This window comes from Epinephelus moara, chromosome 14, assembly GCF_006386435.1.
Source record: "Epinephelus moara isolate mb chromosome 14, YSFRI_EMoa_1.0, whole genome shotgun sequence".
Classification (NCBI taxonomy): Eukaryota; Metazoa; Chordata; class Actinopteri; order Perciformes; family Serranidae; genus Epinephelus; species Epinephelus moara.
The window spans coordinates 3,611,546-3,629,470 of NC_065519.1; the positions used below are offsets into that span (position 1 = coordinate 3,611,546).

General features: G+C 42.3%; 1 protein-coding gene across 2 annotated transcripts in view; it reads left to right on the forward strand.

Annotated features, from left to right (window-relative positions):
* The first annotated feature begins 3,731 nt into the window (after positions 1-3,731).
* Positions 3,732-17,925, forward strand: part of prkd1 (protein kinase D1) — a 57,784-nt gene continuing 43,590 nt past the window's right edge. For both annotated transcript variants that reach the window (XM_050062205.1, XM_050062206.1), the window contains exon 1: positions 3,732-3,861. In XM_050062205.1, the coding sequence (XP_049918162.1) occupies positions 3,747-3,861 (115 nt within the window). In that variant the 5' untranslated portion in view covers positions 3,732-3,746. The remainder of the gene's footprint in view (positions 3,862-17,925) is intronic.

The following is a 17,925-nucleotide window of genomic DNA, read 5'->3' on the forward strand; positions in this document are numbered from 1 at the left end:
GAACATCTGTATGTTGTTTTTCTGTTTTTTGCTGAATGACATATAGCCCATTTACTGCATTGAAAGAGATTTTACAGCGGTACAAGTCTCCATGGAGACTGTTTGTTTGCATGGACGCACACTCGTGACGCCTGTTATCGTCTCACAAAGTTGGGTTATAGTTATTAGACAAGAAAACCATACTGGTCAGAGGAGGAGAAGATTAAACTTCTGAAAGAAAGACAATCATTGAAAACACAAACTACAAAGTAAATTTGATCCCAAATACCAGAAAACAGAAAACGACTGTAGGAAGAAGCAACGAAAATTCAGTCAGATCTAAAGTGTAAAATCCAAAGTGTCTCCACAGAGTTCTCCTGGTCACAGAACACTCTTCTGAGGCGGTGTTAGTTTTTTTTCATTTATCACAATAAACTCGCTCACGTTCAGTTAACATGGAGTCGGAGTACCCTTAAGTTTCTTCACCCTGCTTTGGTTGCTGAAGTCTTTTGTGGCACAGTCGAAGGATTCCTTAAGTGCATGACAAAGACAAGGAGAAAACCATGAATACTTCAGAGAACATGTTAAGGAGAAGACTTCAGAGTGCAACAGATATTATTTTGAGGAAGCCTTAACGAGGACTGTAAGGAAAATCTTAACTCAAGCGTCTTTTGTGCAACCGACTCCTGGAGGCTGCACAAGGATATTCTTCTCATGTGTTTTATGTTCATGTTTGTAAATTTTACTGATGTTGTGTATGTGGTGTTTCTGTGTGTGTGTGTGTGTGTGTGTGTGTGTGTGGTCGATAGTCGTCTCAGTAGTGCTCTGCAGTCGGTCAATGTGTTGCTCGTTTGAGCGATGCCTCATCGATCCTCCACATAACAGTGAACTGCACCTTTAACTTCCTGTGGTTTCACTCCACCGTGTGTGTGTGTGTGTGTGTGTGTGTGTGTGTGTGCTCTTAAACCGGTAAGGACCAATTTGAGCAATTAAACTTTACATAATGACCTCAGATGTGTTTAAAGTGACTCCCCGCTCGTATAAAAACTCTCATCTCTGGTTTCGTCCTTCATGGAGAACAGTGACCGTCAGATTTATATCAGGATTTCAGTTTTTATTGTTTTTCATGGCAGAAAAAAATAATTTAGCCTTCACTGGAACTTATTAGAGCACAACATATTCACATATCTGTAAGGTCAACGTGTCCAAATCAAAGATGTGTCTCACATCTCATCGTCTCTCCTTCATCCTGCTGCGACAGAAGTGACATTTCTCATCATGTGTCTCTCATTTATGAAATGATGATTATTTTTAAACAAAATGTAATAAATCCTGTGAATACACGTAATTGCCAGATAATGTAATAGAACTGTCAGGCTATTATTTGATTCATTTGATTGGATCGTCGCAGTGTGAAGTTTGAGTTAATTAGCTGAAGTTGAAAACATGAACGTGGCGGTTTGGTTCATCTTTGACAGAGTTCGCTCTCTGTTAAATTTACCACATTAGTGTTTTCATATTAATTTATTCTGTTAGATTATTCTGTCCATCAGCTCCTGATGATAATTTGAATGATTTATTCATCTGCTGATGAAGATCAAAGCTCATTGTTTCTTTTTTTCTCCTCTCTGTCTCACTCTAATTTAGATTTGCTTTATTGTCATGACCATAATTAAAAGAGAGGGTCACAGTTTTCTGGTTAATTGTAAAGCAGCTCAGGAAGCAGACAGATCTGAACCCAGATGCACGACTTGGAGACGAGCAGGGAGAGGAAGAAAACAGGCAAACTGTCTCCAAAAAAGTCAGGCTTCCACCAACTCCTTGGAGACACAAATAATTTCACTGTAACTGTGTGTGGCTATGCTGACCTTTGTGAATGTGAGGCTTTAAATATGTACAAATAGCACAGGTGATTAGCTTTGTAGCACAGTCGGGTCATTTCACCTTCTGCAGGTGCTTTGAGACCTACATGGTTTCTTTTTGTCTTATTTTAACAGCTGCAAAGCTGCACAATCTTTTTGAGAATTCCTTGTGTTCATAGCGGCTGCGAAGACATCGAGCAAAGCCAGTGCCAGTTGTTAGAAATAAAATCTACTCCAGCTGAGGATAAGAAACTTCCAACACGTTCCCAGTTGCTTGGTCAGTGATTTTACCGTCAGACTGTAAGTGTGTTTCCATTAACCCTAGAAATGCACAAAACCTAAATATCGCAATAAAAAACTGGTAATGGAAACACCTACATTTAAAAAACACTCTCAAACATCGAGAAAAAGTTTTTACGCTCTCATGAGTTTTTCAGACGTGTCGATATAGAAGTATATCGCAAAAGTGTAATGGAAACACTTTTTTCGCAAATATACGTCACCAGACATTGTCCGAACTCCTCACCCTATCTCTAAGGCTGAGCCCAGCCACCCTGCGGAGGAAACTCATTTCGGCCACTTGTACTCGCGATCTCGTTCTTTCGGTCACTACCCAGAGCTCGTGACCATAGGTGAGGGTTGGAACGTAGATCGTCCGGTAAATCGAGAGCTTAGCTTTCTGGCTAAGCTCCCTCTTCACCACAACGGAGCGGTTAAGCACCTGCATCACTGCTGACGCCGCCCCAATCCGCCTGTCAATCTCCCGCTCCATCCTACCCCCACTCGTGAACAAGATCCCGAGATACTTAAACTCCTCCACCTGAGGAAGGACCTCCCCCCGACCTGGAGTGGGCAATCCACCCTTTTCCGGCTGAGGACCATGGCCTCAGACTTGGAGGTGCTGATTCTCATCCCAGCTGCTTCACATTCGGCTGCGAACCATCCCAGCAAGAGCTGGAGGTCACTGTTCGATGGAGCTAGGAGGACCACGTCATCCGCAATATGGAGCAATATATTGCTAAAACAGTGGATCTGAAAGTTCATTTTAAAAAATAGGTGAGTGAACAACAAAACCACCAAACAAAGCCCACCTATCTTCTCCCAGACTGCTGCACAGATAACAAAAAGGAATAGCTCACTGTACTGAGTACAATCACACAACATAAACCCAGCAGTATGACAGTTGGAAGGCCGAGGCATCAACCCTCCGTGTCATTGTGGCTGACCTGTACGTTAAGTAAGCTAAGCCCCCAGCTCAGCCAGTCTGCAGCAGCGATGTCACGGGAGATGGGCACCTACACCCGGAGATAAACAAAGATCTTCACAAGAAACAAACTTTCACTCTCCTGAAACATCCCTGCTGCCACACACCATAAAAGATATACAGTGAAAATGTGGCTGGTCGTAACAGCCGGATAACAATGTAACATAAGGAGCTGGAAGGTGACTATAGTGCGGACAGGAGGGGTTGTTGATGGGTCCAACAAACCCTGGACTTTCACCCGAGAGCCCAGTGTTTGCTTCCCGTATGAATGATGTGTTTTTCTAACCACATGCATATGTTGTACAAAGAAATAAACATATACACAAGGTGTTTTAGTGACATTGTAGGTTTATTTTGAAAAACACTGTTTGCATCTAACGAGCAGGAACTGCACATTTCCCAGAAGTTTATTTTGAAAAGACACAACGCATGTTACAAGTGTGACAACAGATGCACCACGAATACCTACAGCATTGTGTAAAGGCGTGAAAGTCCACCAACCAAATGCAACATTTGAGGAGTTGGGATGAGAACGTGTTGTCTGACACGCTCTCATCATGGCTGCTGTCCCTCTGTGCTGTCTGCTCAGTGCTCTGTTCTGTTCTGTGTCTCTGCAGATACCGGAGTGTGTTTTCTATGGGATGTATGAGAAGATCCTGCTGTTTCGTCATGACCAGACATCAGAGAACGTGCTGCAGCTGCTGCGCTCGGCCTCCCAGATCCAGGAGGGCGACCTGGTGGAGGCCGTGCTGTCAGGTAACAGAGGCTGGGTGGTGATGTCACCGCAGGGAGGGGCAGGTCATGAACGCGTGACACAAGAAACACAAATAAATGAGTAAAGGGAGGCAAAGATTTGACTCCTACTCAGTTAACTGAAGGCATTTCTGAGTAGCCCAACATCCTCTGAAAATAACAATATGTGTCTCGGCTGTCTAAGACGTAGTGATTCTGCCAAATGTCTATAAATACAGGAAATAAAAACTGGAGTAAAAACAGCTTTGGATTCAAAGTGAAGTTGTGTTTGTGTGCGTTCAGCCGAGCTGTAGGGAGTCAAGTGTTTGATTCTGTAAAGGTGTCAAACGCTCAGCGGGTCAGGCTTCACCTCATTGGGTGAATGAATGTGTGTGAAGATGTCTCACATTGCTGTCACCTCCTGGGTGATGCTCTCTTTTACACTCACACACTCGTCAACACATGAACCAAACAAACCTCATCATTCTCTTCTTTTTAATCGTCTGTCTGCCCCGGTCTTCTGTCGACTCTAACGACATCCTGTGTTTTTATTATTACTGTTGTCGACAGACCTCATGACAAGACCAAAAGAACAACGATCGATTCAAATCACAGAAACACAGTTTGTTTCTTGACAAGTTGGTTTTCACACATTGAAGGACTTTGCTTTGGTGTTTTAGTCACAATAAACACAGGAAGAGAACAGAGAAATATGAGCACTGCACAAGTCAGATACACTGGACATAAAACAGAAATTTACAGTAAAAAATATGAAGAATATATCTGCAAAAATATGGACTAAAGAAATGTGCAGTTGTTTACAACAGGAATAATATATGCAGAAATAAATATTTACAAAAAGAGGACACTGGGAAAAAGAAATAAGTCTCAACAATTTTTTCACAAAACAAAGAAAACCCACTGCAGGTTTCAACTCACTGGTTTCGGTCTCACTCTGAAGTCGTTGAAATCCAGCACTTGGTCAGTGACTTCCAGCGTCAGACACCAACAAAAAAACCTTTTGTAGTGATGTAATACACCAGCAGGCGGCATCAGTTTGTGACCCGGCCAGCAATATGTTTTGCCCACGGGTTGCGTCAGTTCATAATGCAGTTGGATGGCACCTGTCGCGGCGGTATGACACACTGCTGGACGGCATCAGGTTGATACGCTGCCAAAGTCCAAGTTGGGCAGGCAGGACTTTCACCCAGGAGGCAGGTGTTCATTTCCCGTAAGATTGTAAAGCCAAACCCTGTTCTTTTCTCCTGAAGCCAACCAAGTCCATTTGTTGTCGAAAGAAAAAAACATCAATTTACAGTGTTGTAGCGACGTAGTGCTTTTATTTTGAAAGAGACTGTATGCAAACTGTACATTTCCTGTGAAAACAGAAGTGTATTTTGAAAACAGACAATGCATGTAACAGGCTGAAGTTGACACGGCGTCCCAGAACGTCAACAACCAATACACCCAGGGTACCTTGGACGCCATATGTGGACGTGGAAAGTCCATGACCAAACGTGGACATGTGACGAGGTCACAGTGAGGATGTGTTGACAGGTAAAAACTTATTGCTTATTGTGATGTCATTTTTTGGAGTATCTTCAAATGCTTAGGATAAGATACAAAAATGTGTCAGTCAATCAACCATAATAATTGATTAAAGTATTGAAACTGTGTCATGAAAAAACACAAAAATCAGACATTTGTTTCAGATTTTACAAAATAAAATCATTTTGATCGAAAAGATTTTTAAATAAAGAAACATAAACAAAATATTTCTCAACGCTCCACAAGTTATTTGAACTGTGTACATTATTTAGTTTTTTAAAATGTGCTCATTTTTATGGGCAGAGTACAAAGGCATTGTGATGGATTCGTCATTCATTCCTTTGTGCCGCAGCACGATTTTGTACATAATGTAGTGCAATAATCTCATTACGAGCAAACAATGAAGACAGAAGTCTTAACTTTCTGCTGCTAAAACAATGAATGCCCGAACTATTATGATTTTATTTTAGATTGATATATATACAGGACTATCCAAACAAGAATCTCATGCAGCCATTATAGGGAAATACTGGCATAAAACGATACCCATGGGATATTGTTTTCAAAGGATTAACATTTCTGGCAGCCTGACAAACACCTTAAAGGATCCAGATGTAAATAATAATAATAATTTTCCTTCTCATATTGTTGATGTATGTGAGACTCAGTCTGGCTGCCGTCCAGCTCAGGACTCAGGTGTTCACGCTACGCTACGCTAACGGCCCGACAGCTGCTGCTCCCCAATTTCCTGCCTCTCTGTCACCACCCAGTGCAGAGTGTGTGTGTGTGTGTGTGTGTGTGTGTGTGTGTGTGTGTGTGTGTGTGTGTGTGTGTATAATTTGCATAATGCCGGTTGTTTTAATGAATGTGTTTCCATTTGTCTTTGTGGTAATGCAGCTTCTTTACATGTGTGTTTTTAGTGTGTTCCTCTTGGATAGTTCTTGTATTGGTAGTTTTTGTCTGTAGATGATATCAGTGATAAAAACATAGTACTCAGAGAGTTTAGTTACTGAGATCTGCTTAATATTGTGAGGATAATAAACATGTGCTTTCGCCCACAAATAAATAAATAAAAAAAGCATCTTAAACATTCGGAAGAGCTCAGTTGTGCTACAAAGTTTTTGGAGCTTCTGCTGAAGTTGAAGCAATAAAAGCTGAAATTAAAGAAAGAAGTTCAGTTTTTTCTTGAGGAAAAGAACTTTATTTGAAGTCATCTCAAGTTGGGCACTAAGTTTGGCAGTGGGAAGTAGGTCTTAAACAAAGTCCTCCAGCTTCCCAGGGTCTCCAAATTTACATCTCAGGGTAGCTGTAAATAAAAAGGAGCAAGATAAAATTTGTATAAAATAAATGAAAATAAGTGCTAGGGTTGGATTAAGAAAACCGACATAAAAGAAGAAAGATTAATAAGTGCTTTTAAAATATATGAATAAATAAATGCATGCAAAAGTGCTGAATGACAACTCAATAAAAGTACATAGAACAATAAAAACAATTAAAGGGAAATCACAAAAGTTCATAAAAATCATAAAATATAAATAAGTAATGCAATTCTTTGATGTCGAGTGACTTATGATGTACAATTCCAACCTATGCTATGCTACAGATAAAATGAATAAGTTAATAATAAAAATAAATAAGTAAATAGAATAATTAAGAAAATAAATAATTAAATATAGTAAATAAATAATACATTGTAAATAAAGATGCAGCTTCGTCCAACATGAATCAATAAGTGCTATATAAAAAAGTGATCATAGTAATTTAAAATACACACTAAAATTCATAGAAGGGTGAAATATAAAAAAATATATATTGTAAGAGCATGCATAAAATAAATATATACAATATATACACACACACACAAAAGTAATAAATCATTAAACCAATTGGGAGAAGCTGCATTCTAGTAATATAAACAAATAAACCCAGTAAAATTTAAAATAGATAAAAAATTAAAATTAAAATTTAGAAAGCAAATACATAAAATTCATTTATCCGTTGGTGTTCCGCAGCCAGAGCCCTGTTAAAAACCTGTGGAAAAGAGGCCCTGGAAAGTCAGGAGGTAAGCATTTCTAATAAATGCTAAAAAAAATCTTCTATTAACAAGTGGAAATGGATTCATCAACCATATTTTTCATTGAGACCAGTAGGGTTTATTGTCTTTAATAGATGAATCCATTTCCTCTCCGCTGCTCGTCTCTGGCCCGTGGTCCAATCCCTATTGCTCTCCAGGCCCATGCTCTGCACATTGTGTTGGCCATGGAGTTTAAAATGTGCGTATAGGAAAAATGCTGTTTGATTCTCGCATTAATGCTGTTCCTGGTCTCCCCCACATACAGTTTGTGGCAGGCCTTGCACCTGATGGCATATACTGCATTTTTGGTGGTGGATTTCAAGGCCTGCCACGGATTCACTCCAGTCCTTGCATACTGGTCAGAGGTATGGGACGTGTGGCACAGTGGTGCAGCGGTTAGCGTTGTCGCCTCACAGCAAGAGGGTTCCTGGTTTGAACCCAGGGTTTGGGAGCCCCTCTGTGCCGAGCCCATGTGCTCCTCCCATGCCTCACTGGGTGCTCCAGCTTCCTCCCACAGTCCAAAGACATGCAGGTTAACTGGCGACTCTAAATTGTCCGTAGGTGTGAATGTGAGTGTGAATGGTTGTCTGTCTCTATGTGTCAGTCCTGTGATAGTCTGGTGACCTGTCCAGGGTGAACCCTGCCTCTCACCCAGTGTCAGCTGGGATAGGCTAAACCCCCTGCGACCCCCAACAGGACAGGCTATTGCAGAAAATGAATGAATAGGGGTGAAATCGGTTAGGGTGAGGTAACAATGTCAGGGGAAGCCAGTCAGAGTAAGGCAGGCCTTTGCTTTGCAATCCCAGTGACGTCACAAGCAGCTTGTTGTAAAATGGCTGCACCCTGCTGAAGAAACATGAGATACAATCTTGTTTTTAGCAGATCCAGGTGGATATCAGGTTTATTGCAGTGTCAAATCTGTCTGAGGTAAAAATCAAACAAACCACAGTCCTAATGTTCAATGTTTCATCTCCACTGTAATGTTTTCCTGCTCCTTTACCACCTCACCTCACTCTGTCTCCTCCCACCTTCATCTATCATCCTCCTCTTCCTCCTTATCATTCCCCTCTTCTTCTCCACCCCCTCCTCTCCCACCTCCTCTACCTTTTCTCCTCCCTCCTCCTCCTCCTGTCAGGATGCTGACACTCAGTTAAAAACACTTTTGTTAACAGCTCTCTGTCAGTCTCGGCGACAGCTCGAAGTGTGGAGGAAACAAACAGGAAATTGACTTTGTACGGTGTAACAGGGAGCTCCAGCCAAGCGAGCTGATTGGTCACAAACGACCTGTAAAAAAAACATCCTGATAATTCCCGAAACACTCATCCAGACAGGTTTTATTGGCTGTGATTTTAACCCGAGAGCTAGCTAATAAACTATGATGTTTCCTCCTGCTTTTTTTTTTTTTTTTTAATCAGCTCACATGTTGATTAAAGTTGTTTACAAGCCACAATAAACCCCGAGGATGATGTGATTCCACCGCTCCCATTTACTTTGCCTGTGATCTGTTGTTTTCATTAAAGTTTGCCGTGACGCCAAACACTAATTTAATAATAGGCAAATTACAAAATTATTAAAAAACAAAACAAATGAAAGACACATGCACATACACATGTCCATATGTGTATATGTACACATGCGTAATGCGTCACCATAATCAGTGCAAACATCCAGTGTATTTAGACATGGTGAAGACGAGCTGCTGAAGTTCAAACAGAGCATCAGAATGATGAAGAAAGGTGATTGAAGTGACTTTGAACGTGGCATGGTTGTTGGTGCCAGACGGGCTGGTCTGAGTATTTACTGGGATTTTCAGCACAACCATCTCTAGGGTTTACAGAGGATGGTCCCAAAAAGAGAAAATATCCAGTGAGCCAAAATGCCTTGTTGATGCCAGAGGTCAGAGGAGAATGGCCAGACTGGTTCAAGATGATAGAAAGGCAACAGGAAGTCAAATAAGCACTGGTTCCAACCAAGGTGTGCAGAAGACCATCTCTGAAGCAACAACACCTTGTCCAACCTTGAAGCAGATGGGCTACAGCAGCAGAAGACCACACCAGGTGCCACTCCTGTCAGCTAACAACAGGAAACTGAGGCTACAATTCACACGGGCCTTCTAGCTCAACTCTTTCTTCACCACAGAAGTTCGGCGCCAAACCGCCGATCCATCTCACGCTCCATTCCACCCTCACTCGTGAACAAGCCCCTGAGAACTCCCATGTTCTTAAAATGTTTTTGTCAATGGAGTCTGGTGTATTTGAGATAATGGCTTCAGTTCATGTTCGGAAAAGGTTCGAAGTACACCGAAACGGATAGGGATATTTTTAGGTGTCTAAAAACAAACCCATTAAGGCAGCACTTGTTATGTTTGGACCTGTGGGTTTTCTACCCCGAAGTTGAACCCAGGGGTGGAGACTCAGGGTCGGGGACACATCTTGATGAGCTCCATGCTGCATATTCACCCCCGGGTTCACATCAAGGACCATCTTTTTTTTTTTTTTTCCACAATCTCTTTATTGGAATTTTCAAATAGAACAGGTAAATATCACAGTGTCATTAATGAATTGAATATTGATAGAGCAACAGTTCGAGAAATAAACAAGATGAGAACAGTGAAAGATCTCAAAAGAACTAAGACAGGACAAATATTACAATATCTACAGAACAAAACCTAAGACAAGGAGGACTATAGACAGAGAAAGAAAAAAAAACAAAAACAAACTTAAAGGGCTGTAAAAAAGATATACGAATAATGATAACAATATAAAATAAAATAATAAAACATAGAATAGTAGCTGTTGGTCAGTCCAGAATCTGTCATGTCACAGCTTTAACATTACTGGGGCACCTAATGGGTCACTCGGGAATAACCGGGAAGTCCAGCTCACAAATATACACTAAAAAGGTGTCCCATATCTTACAGAATTTCCTAAGGGAGCCCTTCAAAACGTATCTGATCTTTTCTAGTCTCACAAAATTAAGGATTTCTCTTATCCATAACGTGTGTGAAGGAGGAATTGGAGATTTCCACTTGAGCAAAATCAAGCGTCTCGCTAATAAAGTAACAAAGGATATAAGAGCAACCTCTGAGGAGGAGAGTGAAATTGTCGGTGGAGATACACCAAACAAAGCAATTATTGCATTTGGTTCTATTAATTTATTAGTAACCTTTAATAAGGATGTAAAAATGTCTCTCCAATAGGAGTGTAAGGCAGGTCAGGACCAAAACATGTGCACATGGCTTGCCGGTGCCTGGCGACACCTGTCACAAGTTGGGTCCACGTCCTTGTAGATCTTGGAAAGCCTAACCTTTGTGAAGTGGGCGCGGTGAATAATTTTGCACTGGATTAATCCGTGTTTTGCACAGATAGAGGATTTATGGACTCTGTCAAGGGCCTCCTCCCACAGTTCCTCGGCAATCTCCTGTCCCAGGTCCGTTTCCCAAAGCGTGCGTTAGGGAATTGAGGGAATCTACTGTTTACAAAACTGCGGATATCAAGGACCACCTTGTTGTGAGGTGATGGTACTCACGGCTGAGCCCCTTTGCTGTCCTGCTGAGAAGGAAGAGAGAAGAAGAACAAGGTTTGGGGGGATGGTTGTGAGAACTGAGACGAATTGAGGAGAAAGGGTTAGACACACCTATAAGGCAGAGGTGGTTGAATTAGCGAGTTGTAGGTAAATTGAATTGGCAGCTGGTGCAGTGGTTAGCATTGTTGCCTTAAAGCAAGAGGGTTCCAGGGTGGGGAAGCCCTTCTGTGTGGAGTCTGTATGTTCTCCCGTGTCAGCGTGGGTTTTCTCGGGGTGCTTCGACTTCCTCCCACAGTCCAAAGACATTCATGCTAGGTTAAATGGTTGTCTGTCTCGGTGTGTCAGCCCTGTGATAGTCTAGTGACCTCTTCAGGGTGTACCTTGCCGTTCACCCAATGCAACCTGGGGTAGGCTCCACCCCCCTACAACCCCCAACAGGGTAAGTGGTTATGGAAAATAAATGAATGAATGAAAGGTGATTTGCATTAGTGGGAGAGAGAAGCGTGCTCGTGTTCTTGAACAATAGTTATAATAACATCAGTAAATGTTTACTGTGCGTCTTTATAAAGACTGATTTCTGATCATTAAAGTTTAATCTGCTGTTGCGCAAAGTTATCGAGCTTAACAGCCAAAACATGGGTGTAATTATTAACGCACCACACCCTGCTGTTGCACCACTGCTGGTTTACAGTTTCTCCACCCGCAGTGTTTGTTTTCTGGTTGTGGGTTAACAAGCCAGCAGCGAGCGCTCCTTAACACATTTAATTCCACCACAGAGAACACACACATAAACACCGCATTTATATTCAGACAAGGACTACCTAGGAAACCCTCACACACACACACACACACACACACACATAGACACACAAGTCATTTTCTGAAGCATATAATAACAGTTTGGGAGCTTGTTCAGACTTCCAAACGTATGTTGGCCCTCCAAACAAAAGGCATAAACAATAATTTGAATAAATGGAGGTAATTTCCTGCAGCAGAATGTCTAATCAGAGCCGTATTCTACTGGAGGACCACAGCACAGGGCGAGTGTGTATGTGTGTGTGTGTGTGTGTAGGAAAAAGGAAAAGGCGAGAGGGATTTCAGAAATACATGCAGAGACAGAGAGAAAGGGAGCGAAAACGACATCCCAAACTACCCATCATGCCTTGCCAAGCCTGCTGGCCAACCAAACAAACACTCGGTCCATCTGCGCCCACTAAGAGCCTCTCATACCTCCAAAACATTTACAAAATACCCGCTAACAACCCATTCATTACTCTTTGTCTCTGTTGTTGTGTTTATCTCCCTCCCCTCTCCTCTCTGTCTCTGCAGCTCTAACTCTGGTTTTATCTTTTCAAAATATTTCAGACTCAAACCAACAGTGAGCGAATCGACCAACAAGTCGTGTGTGTTTCTGCAGCCTGGTATCTCTGCTTCCTCCACTGTTATTAGAAACACATCACTGTGTCCCTGGGTGACATGTTCCTTCATTACCATGAACACACACTGTAGTTTATTTTGCCTCACGTTGCTGACACAAATACTCACCAGAGCATCAAATGTGGATTAATCTGCTGCTGAAAATAGTCCCCAAATGCACTATTTCATCCTGTTTGTTTGATAAAAGCCACAGTGAGCAGCTGTTTTTAAAGAGCTGGTCCACTGCTCCACAACAAGAATGGAATCCGTGTTGCTCCTCCTGAATCCATGGTTCAACAATTGGTCGGAGCCTCCTTTCCCGCACCCTGGAGTAAACTTTCCCAGGGAGGCTGAGCAGTGTGAACCTTGATAATTGGAGCACCCCCTCCGGTCCCATACATCCATCCAACCATCCATTATCATCCGCTTATCCAAGGTTGCAGGGGCAGCAGGTCAAGAAAAGCACCCCAGACGTTCCTCGTCCCAGCAGCGCTTTCCAGCTCCTCCTGGGGGACCCGAATACATTCCCAGGCCAGATGAGATATGTAATCCCTCCAGCATGTTCTGGCTCTGCCTCGGGGCCTCCTATCAGTGGGACGTGCCCGAAACACCTTCAACAGGAGGCGCCCAGGAGGATCCTGATCAGATGTTGAACCACCTCAACTGACCCTTTTCGGCGTGAAGGAGCAGCGGCTCTACTCCGAGCTCCCTCTGGATATCTAAGCTCCTCAACCTATCTCTAAGGCTGAGCCCAGACACCCCACAGAGGAAACTCATATCAGCCGCTTGAACAGAATCAGAGGCAAGGGACGGACCTGGCGGAGGCCAACACCCAATGAGAAGGTGTTTGACTTTATGCCAAGTATGTGGACACTGTCACTTTGGTTATACAAGGACCAGATGGCTCATAGCAGCAACCCTGGTATCCTGTATTTCTGCAGTACCCACCACAAGACCCCCTGGGGGACGTGGTCGTAAGTCTTTCTCCAAGTCCACAAATCCCATGTAGCCTGGATGGGCAAACTCCCACAACCCCTTCAGTAGCCTCGCAAGGGCAAAGAGCTGGTCCACTGTTCCAAGACCAGGATGGAATCCGCATCAGTTGGAGCCTCCTTTCCAGCACCCTGGTGTAAACTTTACCTGGGAGACTGAGCAGTGTGATACCCTGATAATTGGAGCACACCCTCCAGTCCCATTTTTTGAAAATGGGAACCACCACCTGGTTTGCCAATCCGCAGGCTCTGCTTTCTCCATGGAGGATGGGATGGAATTCAGGAGTTCCTCAAAGTGCTCCCTCCACTGCTCGACAATATTTCCTTCTCCATAGCCTCCCCAAACTTCTCCCACACCTGAGTTTTTGCTTCAGCCACCGCCATGGCTGCAGCCCTCTGGCCAATCGGTAGCTGTGTGCTGCTTCAGGAGACCCCTGGACCAGCCAGAACTAAAAGGCCTCCTACTTCGTAGGTTGCTGCCCTGACAAGCACCGACAGCCTTGTGTCCACAGCTCCTAGCAGCCGCCTCCACATTGAGAGGCTATGAACATGGACCACTTGGATTCCACGTCCCCAGCCTCCCCTAGGATGCGCTGGATGGGAGTTGAAGTCCCCAAGGACAGGGGCCTCAGCCAGACATTCCCAGTTCACCCTCCCTTACATGTTTGGGTTTACCAGGTCTGTCTGGCAGCCTGTTTTAGGGCATTTAAACATGTCCCCAAGTCGTCACATACCGCTGCTTTGTCTGTGGCCTTTCATGTCTCCATATTACGTGATAGGTGTTCTCCTGTGTCTGCTGTTGATGTTCCAGGATACAGCAACCAACACCAGGATGTCAACAAAAGCAAGTGGTTAGGTTTAGAAAAAAACATCATGGTTTGGCTCTACATTCAAACTGGAAGCGAACATTGGGATCCCAGGTGAAAGTCCAGGGTTTGTTTGACCCATCCACCACCACTTTCACTGGCCCTATAGGGACTTTACACCTCCTTGTAATACGTTGTATTACGTACGGTTGAAGACAGAATGGAGAAGTACCACCAGAGATCATGGATGCAGTGTGGCATATTTCGAGGTAGGGAGGTAAAACTGGAGGAGATGATGAAGAAATTTAAGTCATTGTGGGAAAGAACAGATCAGTAATATGGTGAAAAGAATTCTCCGTCCACATATCTGAATGTAGGCTATATAGTGGCCTCAAAGACCAACACCGTCTCCATTTAAAGGTAAAATATTACGACCTCCTCCACTGTCACCTCGTTTGTTGTGTGAAACTTTTGAGTCTTCTTCTCATTGGCTGTATCTGTGCCATCATAAGGGAAGCATGGAAGTATGAGGACAGTGACGTTCACAACATTTGAAACGGACGCATCTATTAATGTACATAAAGGGAGAATAAATGAGTCTTAAGAGAGACAAAGGTCCAAGTGTTTCTGTTTCCTCACAGGTGCAACAGCATGTGAGGAGAAATGTTAATGAAACACTGAAGTCTTTACACACCCACCTCTGAAGAATTTTAATCAGGCACAATCAGTGTAAACACCTGTGCAGGTCCACTGTGCAGCCTGCGGGGCCTTTAAACCACATTAGTGAAATCTGGCTTCTCGTCACATTTACAAAGGTTTTTATGGATAAACATGTTTTAGAAATCAGATATGAAAAGTAGTATACATTTGAAGATCAGTACAAAAATGAAGGCATCTAACAATTCAAATACTGACCCCAGTGTTTGCCCTTATAATGAAAAAGACAACATTCCTATTAAGCTGTTTACATGACTGATGGAAATGAATATTGCACTAATATTCCTGTTTACATGCAGCCGTGCACACTCTGATTAACGTCTCCTAACATGTCGTTTATCATGTCAGAATATGGAACTGCTTTGATTCATAGTAGGATTTTTTTCCACCAGTGGCAGACTTGTTGGATCGTGTGAGCACAGCCTCACTCTTTCATTCCTTCAACCACCTTCTTGAAAATGTTGGTGTTGTGATATTTGTGCATCCAAAAACCTGATGGTATCCAATTCTTTCAAAATGTTAAGGAGTAGTTTCTCCTTCCGACCAGAAATGTAGGCTTTTTGTTTTGGGCACGCATCTCTACACCAGCCTTAAAACCGTTGGCGAGCTGGTTTGTGTACAATGTATCCATGACAACGTACTGAGCTGATCGTACAGACAAGAGGCCATGTGTCGCAAAGTGCCGTAAAAAAAACAGCTGAGACGCAGATTCTGAATGCGCTGTATACATGTCCAAATAATCCTATTAAAACTTGAATAATACTAGCATATTTTTTTATTTATTTTAACTAAAGATATCTTTCTCAATAGTGTCTGAGACAGGCAGCAACATAAAGTTACAGACAGACAACATGGAACAAAAATACAAAATGAAAATATACAGCTCTAAAACTAGTGAGATTACTACATAAAAAAGCCAGAAAGTATATTAATGTATAAATAAAAATAAAATCTGTCTGGAGCTGCAAAACATATTTGAGCCTGATAGTAAAGGTTAAGGTTTTAAGTTGAATTTAGCCAATCAACATTACTAATGGATCTGTTATATGAATATGTTTAGCACAAGGTGGCTACTCTGCAGTGGGCTATTTTTGATTATTTGGTACTTACACTTTGCTGATGGAAGCAAACAAATTTGTCCACTGCTGTTGAAAGTCTATTTTCCCCTGAGACTTTAACCTTTCTGGATTTTGAATCCACAGCTAGCTCAGCTAGGAAGACTCAACACTAATGTAGCCATCGCTAGTGATGTTTTTAGATGAAAAGGCGCCAGGCCAGAGACATATGACGCACATTTTAGTTCAAGAGATTTTAAAATATTTTCTTAAATCAGTGTATAGGCTATGCATTTTTACAGGTGAAGAATGTAAGAATCATTTTAGGCCTACAACAATAAATGAAAATTAAAATGTCAAGAAAAAAATAATAAAAATGGTTTTTCATTTCCATATAATTTGTCTGTCAAAGCCACAGGAGAGGGGCTGAAGAGCCACATGCGGCTCTGGAGCCACAGGTTGCAGACCCCTGCTATAGAGTGCTGAAGTCACGCCCCTTCCGGTGAAGCTCATGGGACCTTAGATCGGAAAAAATATGAATGGCAGTGAATGAGGAGAGAAATATTATCTTTTGGTCCCGTTTGAGTTGTGACATGAAATCCAAATATGTTGTTAATGAATTTAAAACATACATTTTAAGGTCAAGAAAGTCATACTTTGTGGTAAAACTGTTGAGATATAAGCTTTTGAAAAAAAACGTAATTAGAAAAACTACACAGGAGGTGGTCGCGTATGTGACGTCATAGCTTTCGCTCGCTTCCTGCAGCTTGGAGTGACTGCAACCTGGCACAAAACACACAGACATCTTCAATCATAAATCGATTAATCATAAAACAGTGGAATTTCAGCGGGGAGGCCAAGCTGCAGGAAGCGAGCGAAAGCTATGACGTCACATACGCGACCTCCTCCTGTGTACTCTTGAGTCTTTCTGTTTTAAATTCATTAACAACATATTTAGATTTCATGTCGCAACAAAAGATAATATTTCTCCTCTCATTCACTGCCATTCATATTTTTTCCGATCTAAGGTCCCCTGAGCTTCACCGGAAGGGGCGTGACTTCGGCACTCTATAAGTGAGCCATAAAAATAATAAATAATAAAGAATAAAAACAAAAAATAGGAGCAACTACACATGATTACAAAGACCAGCTCAGATACACCCTGACACTGGCATATAAATGGTTGCAGCAGTGCATTTCAGTGCAAATCCTTCTGTAGAAGATTCCACATATTTTGAACTGCATACATAAATGCTTGTTTGCCAAACTCCCAACATACCCTCAGTACGGGCAATGAAAACATGTTCTGTGAACTGAGAGCAGCCATTTTCAATTTTTTTTTTTGCACAATGTACACTCGTAAATATGATGGAAGTAGGCTCTGTTAACAAGAGAATGCCAGTAAAAAAGTCTGAGTCCGAAAATGATGAATTCAGAAAAAGGCCTAATCTGGAATATTAAAACAGAATACTGTCATATTTAGAATAGTAGTGGAATATTTGTGAACATATAAACGTACCCAGTTTCCAGCTGATGAGCCCTGAACTCACACCAAAACTAAATGCTGCATTTTGCTTCTAAAACCTGTCACTCTGCGTCAAACTTAAATGATGATAAACTGTCAGCTGTCACCAAACTGCAATTTGAAAGCGCGCACAGTTAAACAGATGCTCATGAATCAGGAGAGTGTTGATCCCAAACTGCTGCACAGCTCATTAAACCATCACACAGTGAGTATTCTTACCTCAACCAGATGTTTCCTGCTCACCTGTCCCCGAGCTGCTCAGTCTTTACTCTGACAGTTTGTGCAGATTTCTAAACTCACAAGTAAACCTGAGAAGTTTGGGGTAACTTTTTAATGGCTGCTGCAGGCCGGTTGCTTCCCTCTGTGGTGTTGTGGGTTCGTCAGCGGGAGTCCGCCGTGCTGCCAGAGTGCCCAACTGAGTTTTTGTGAA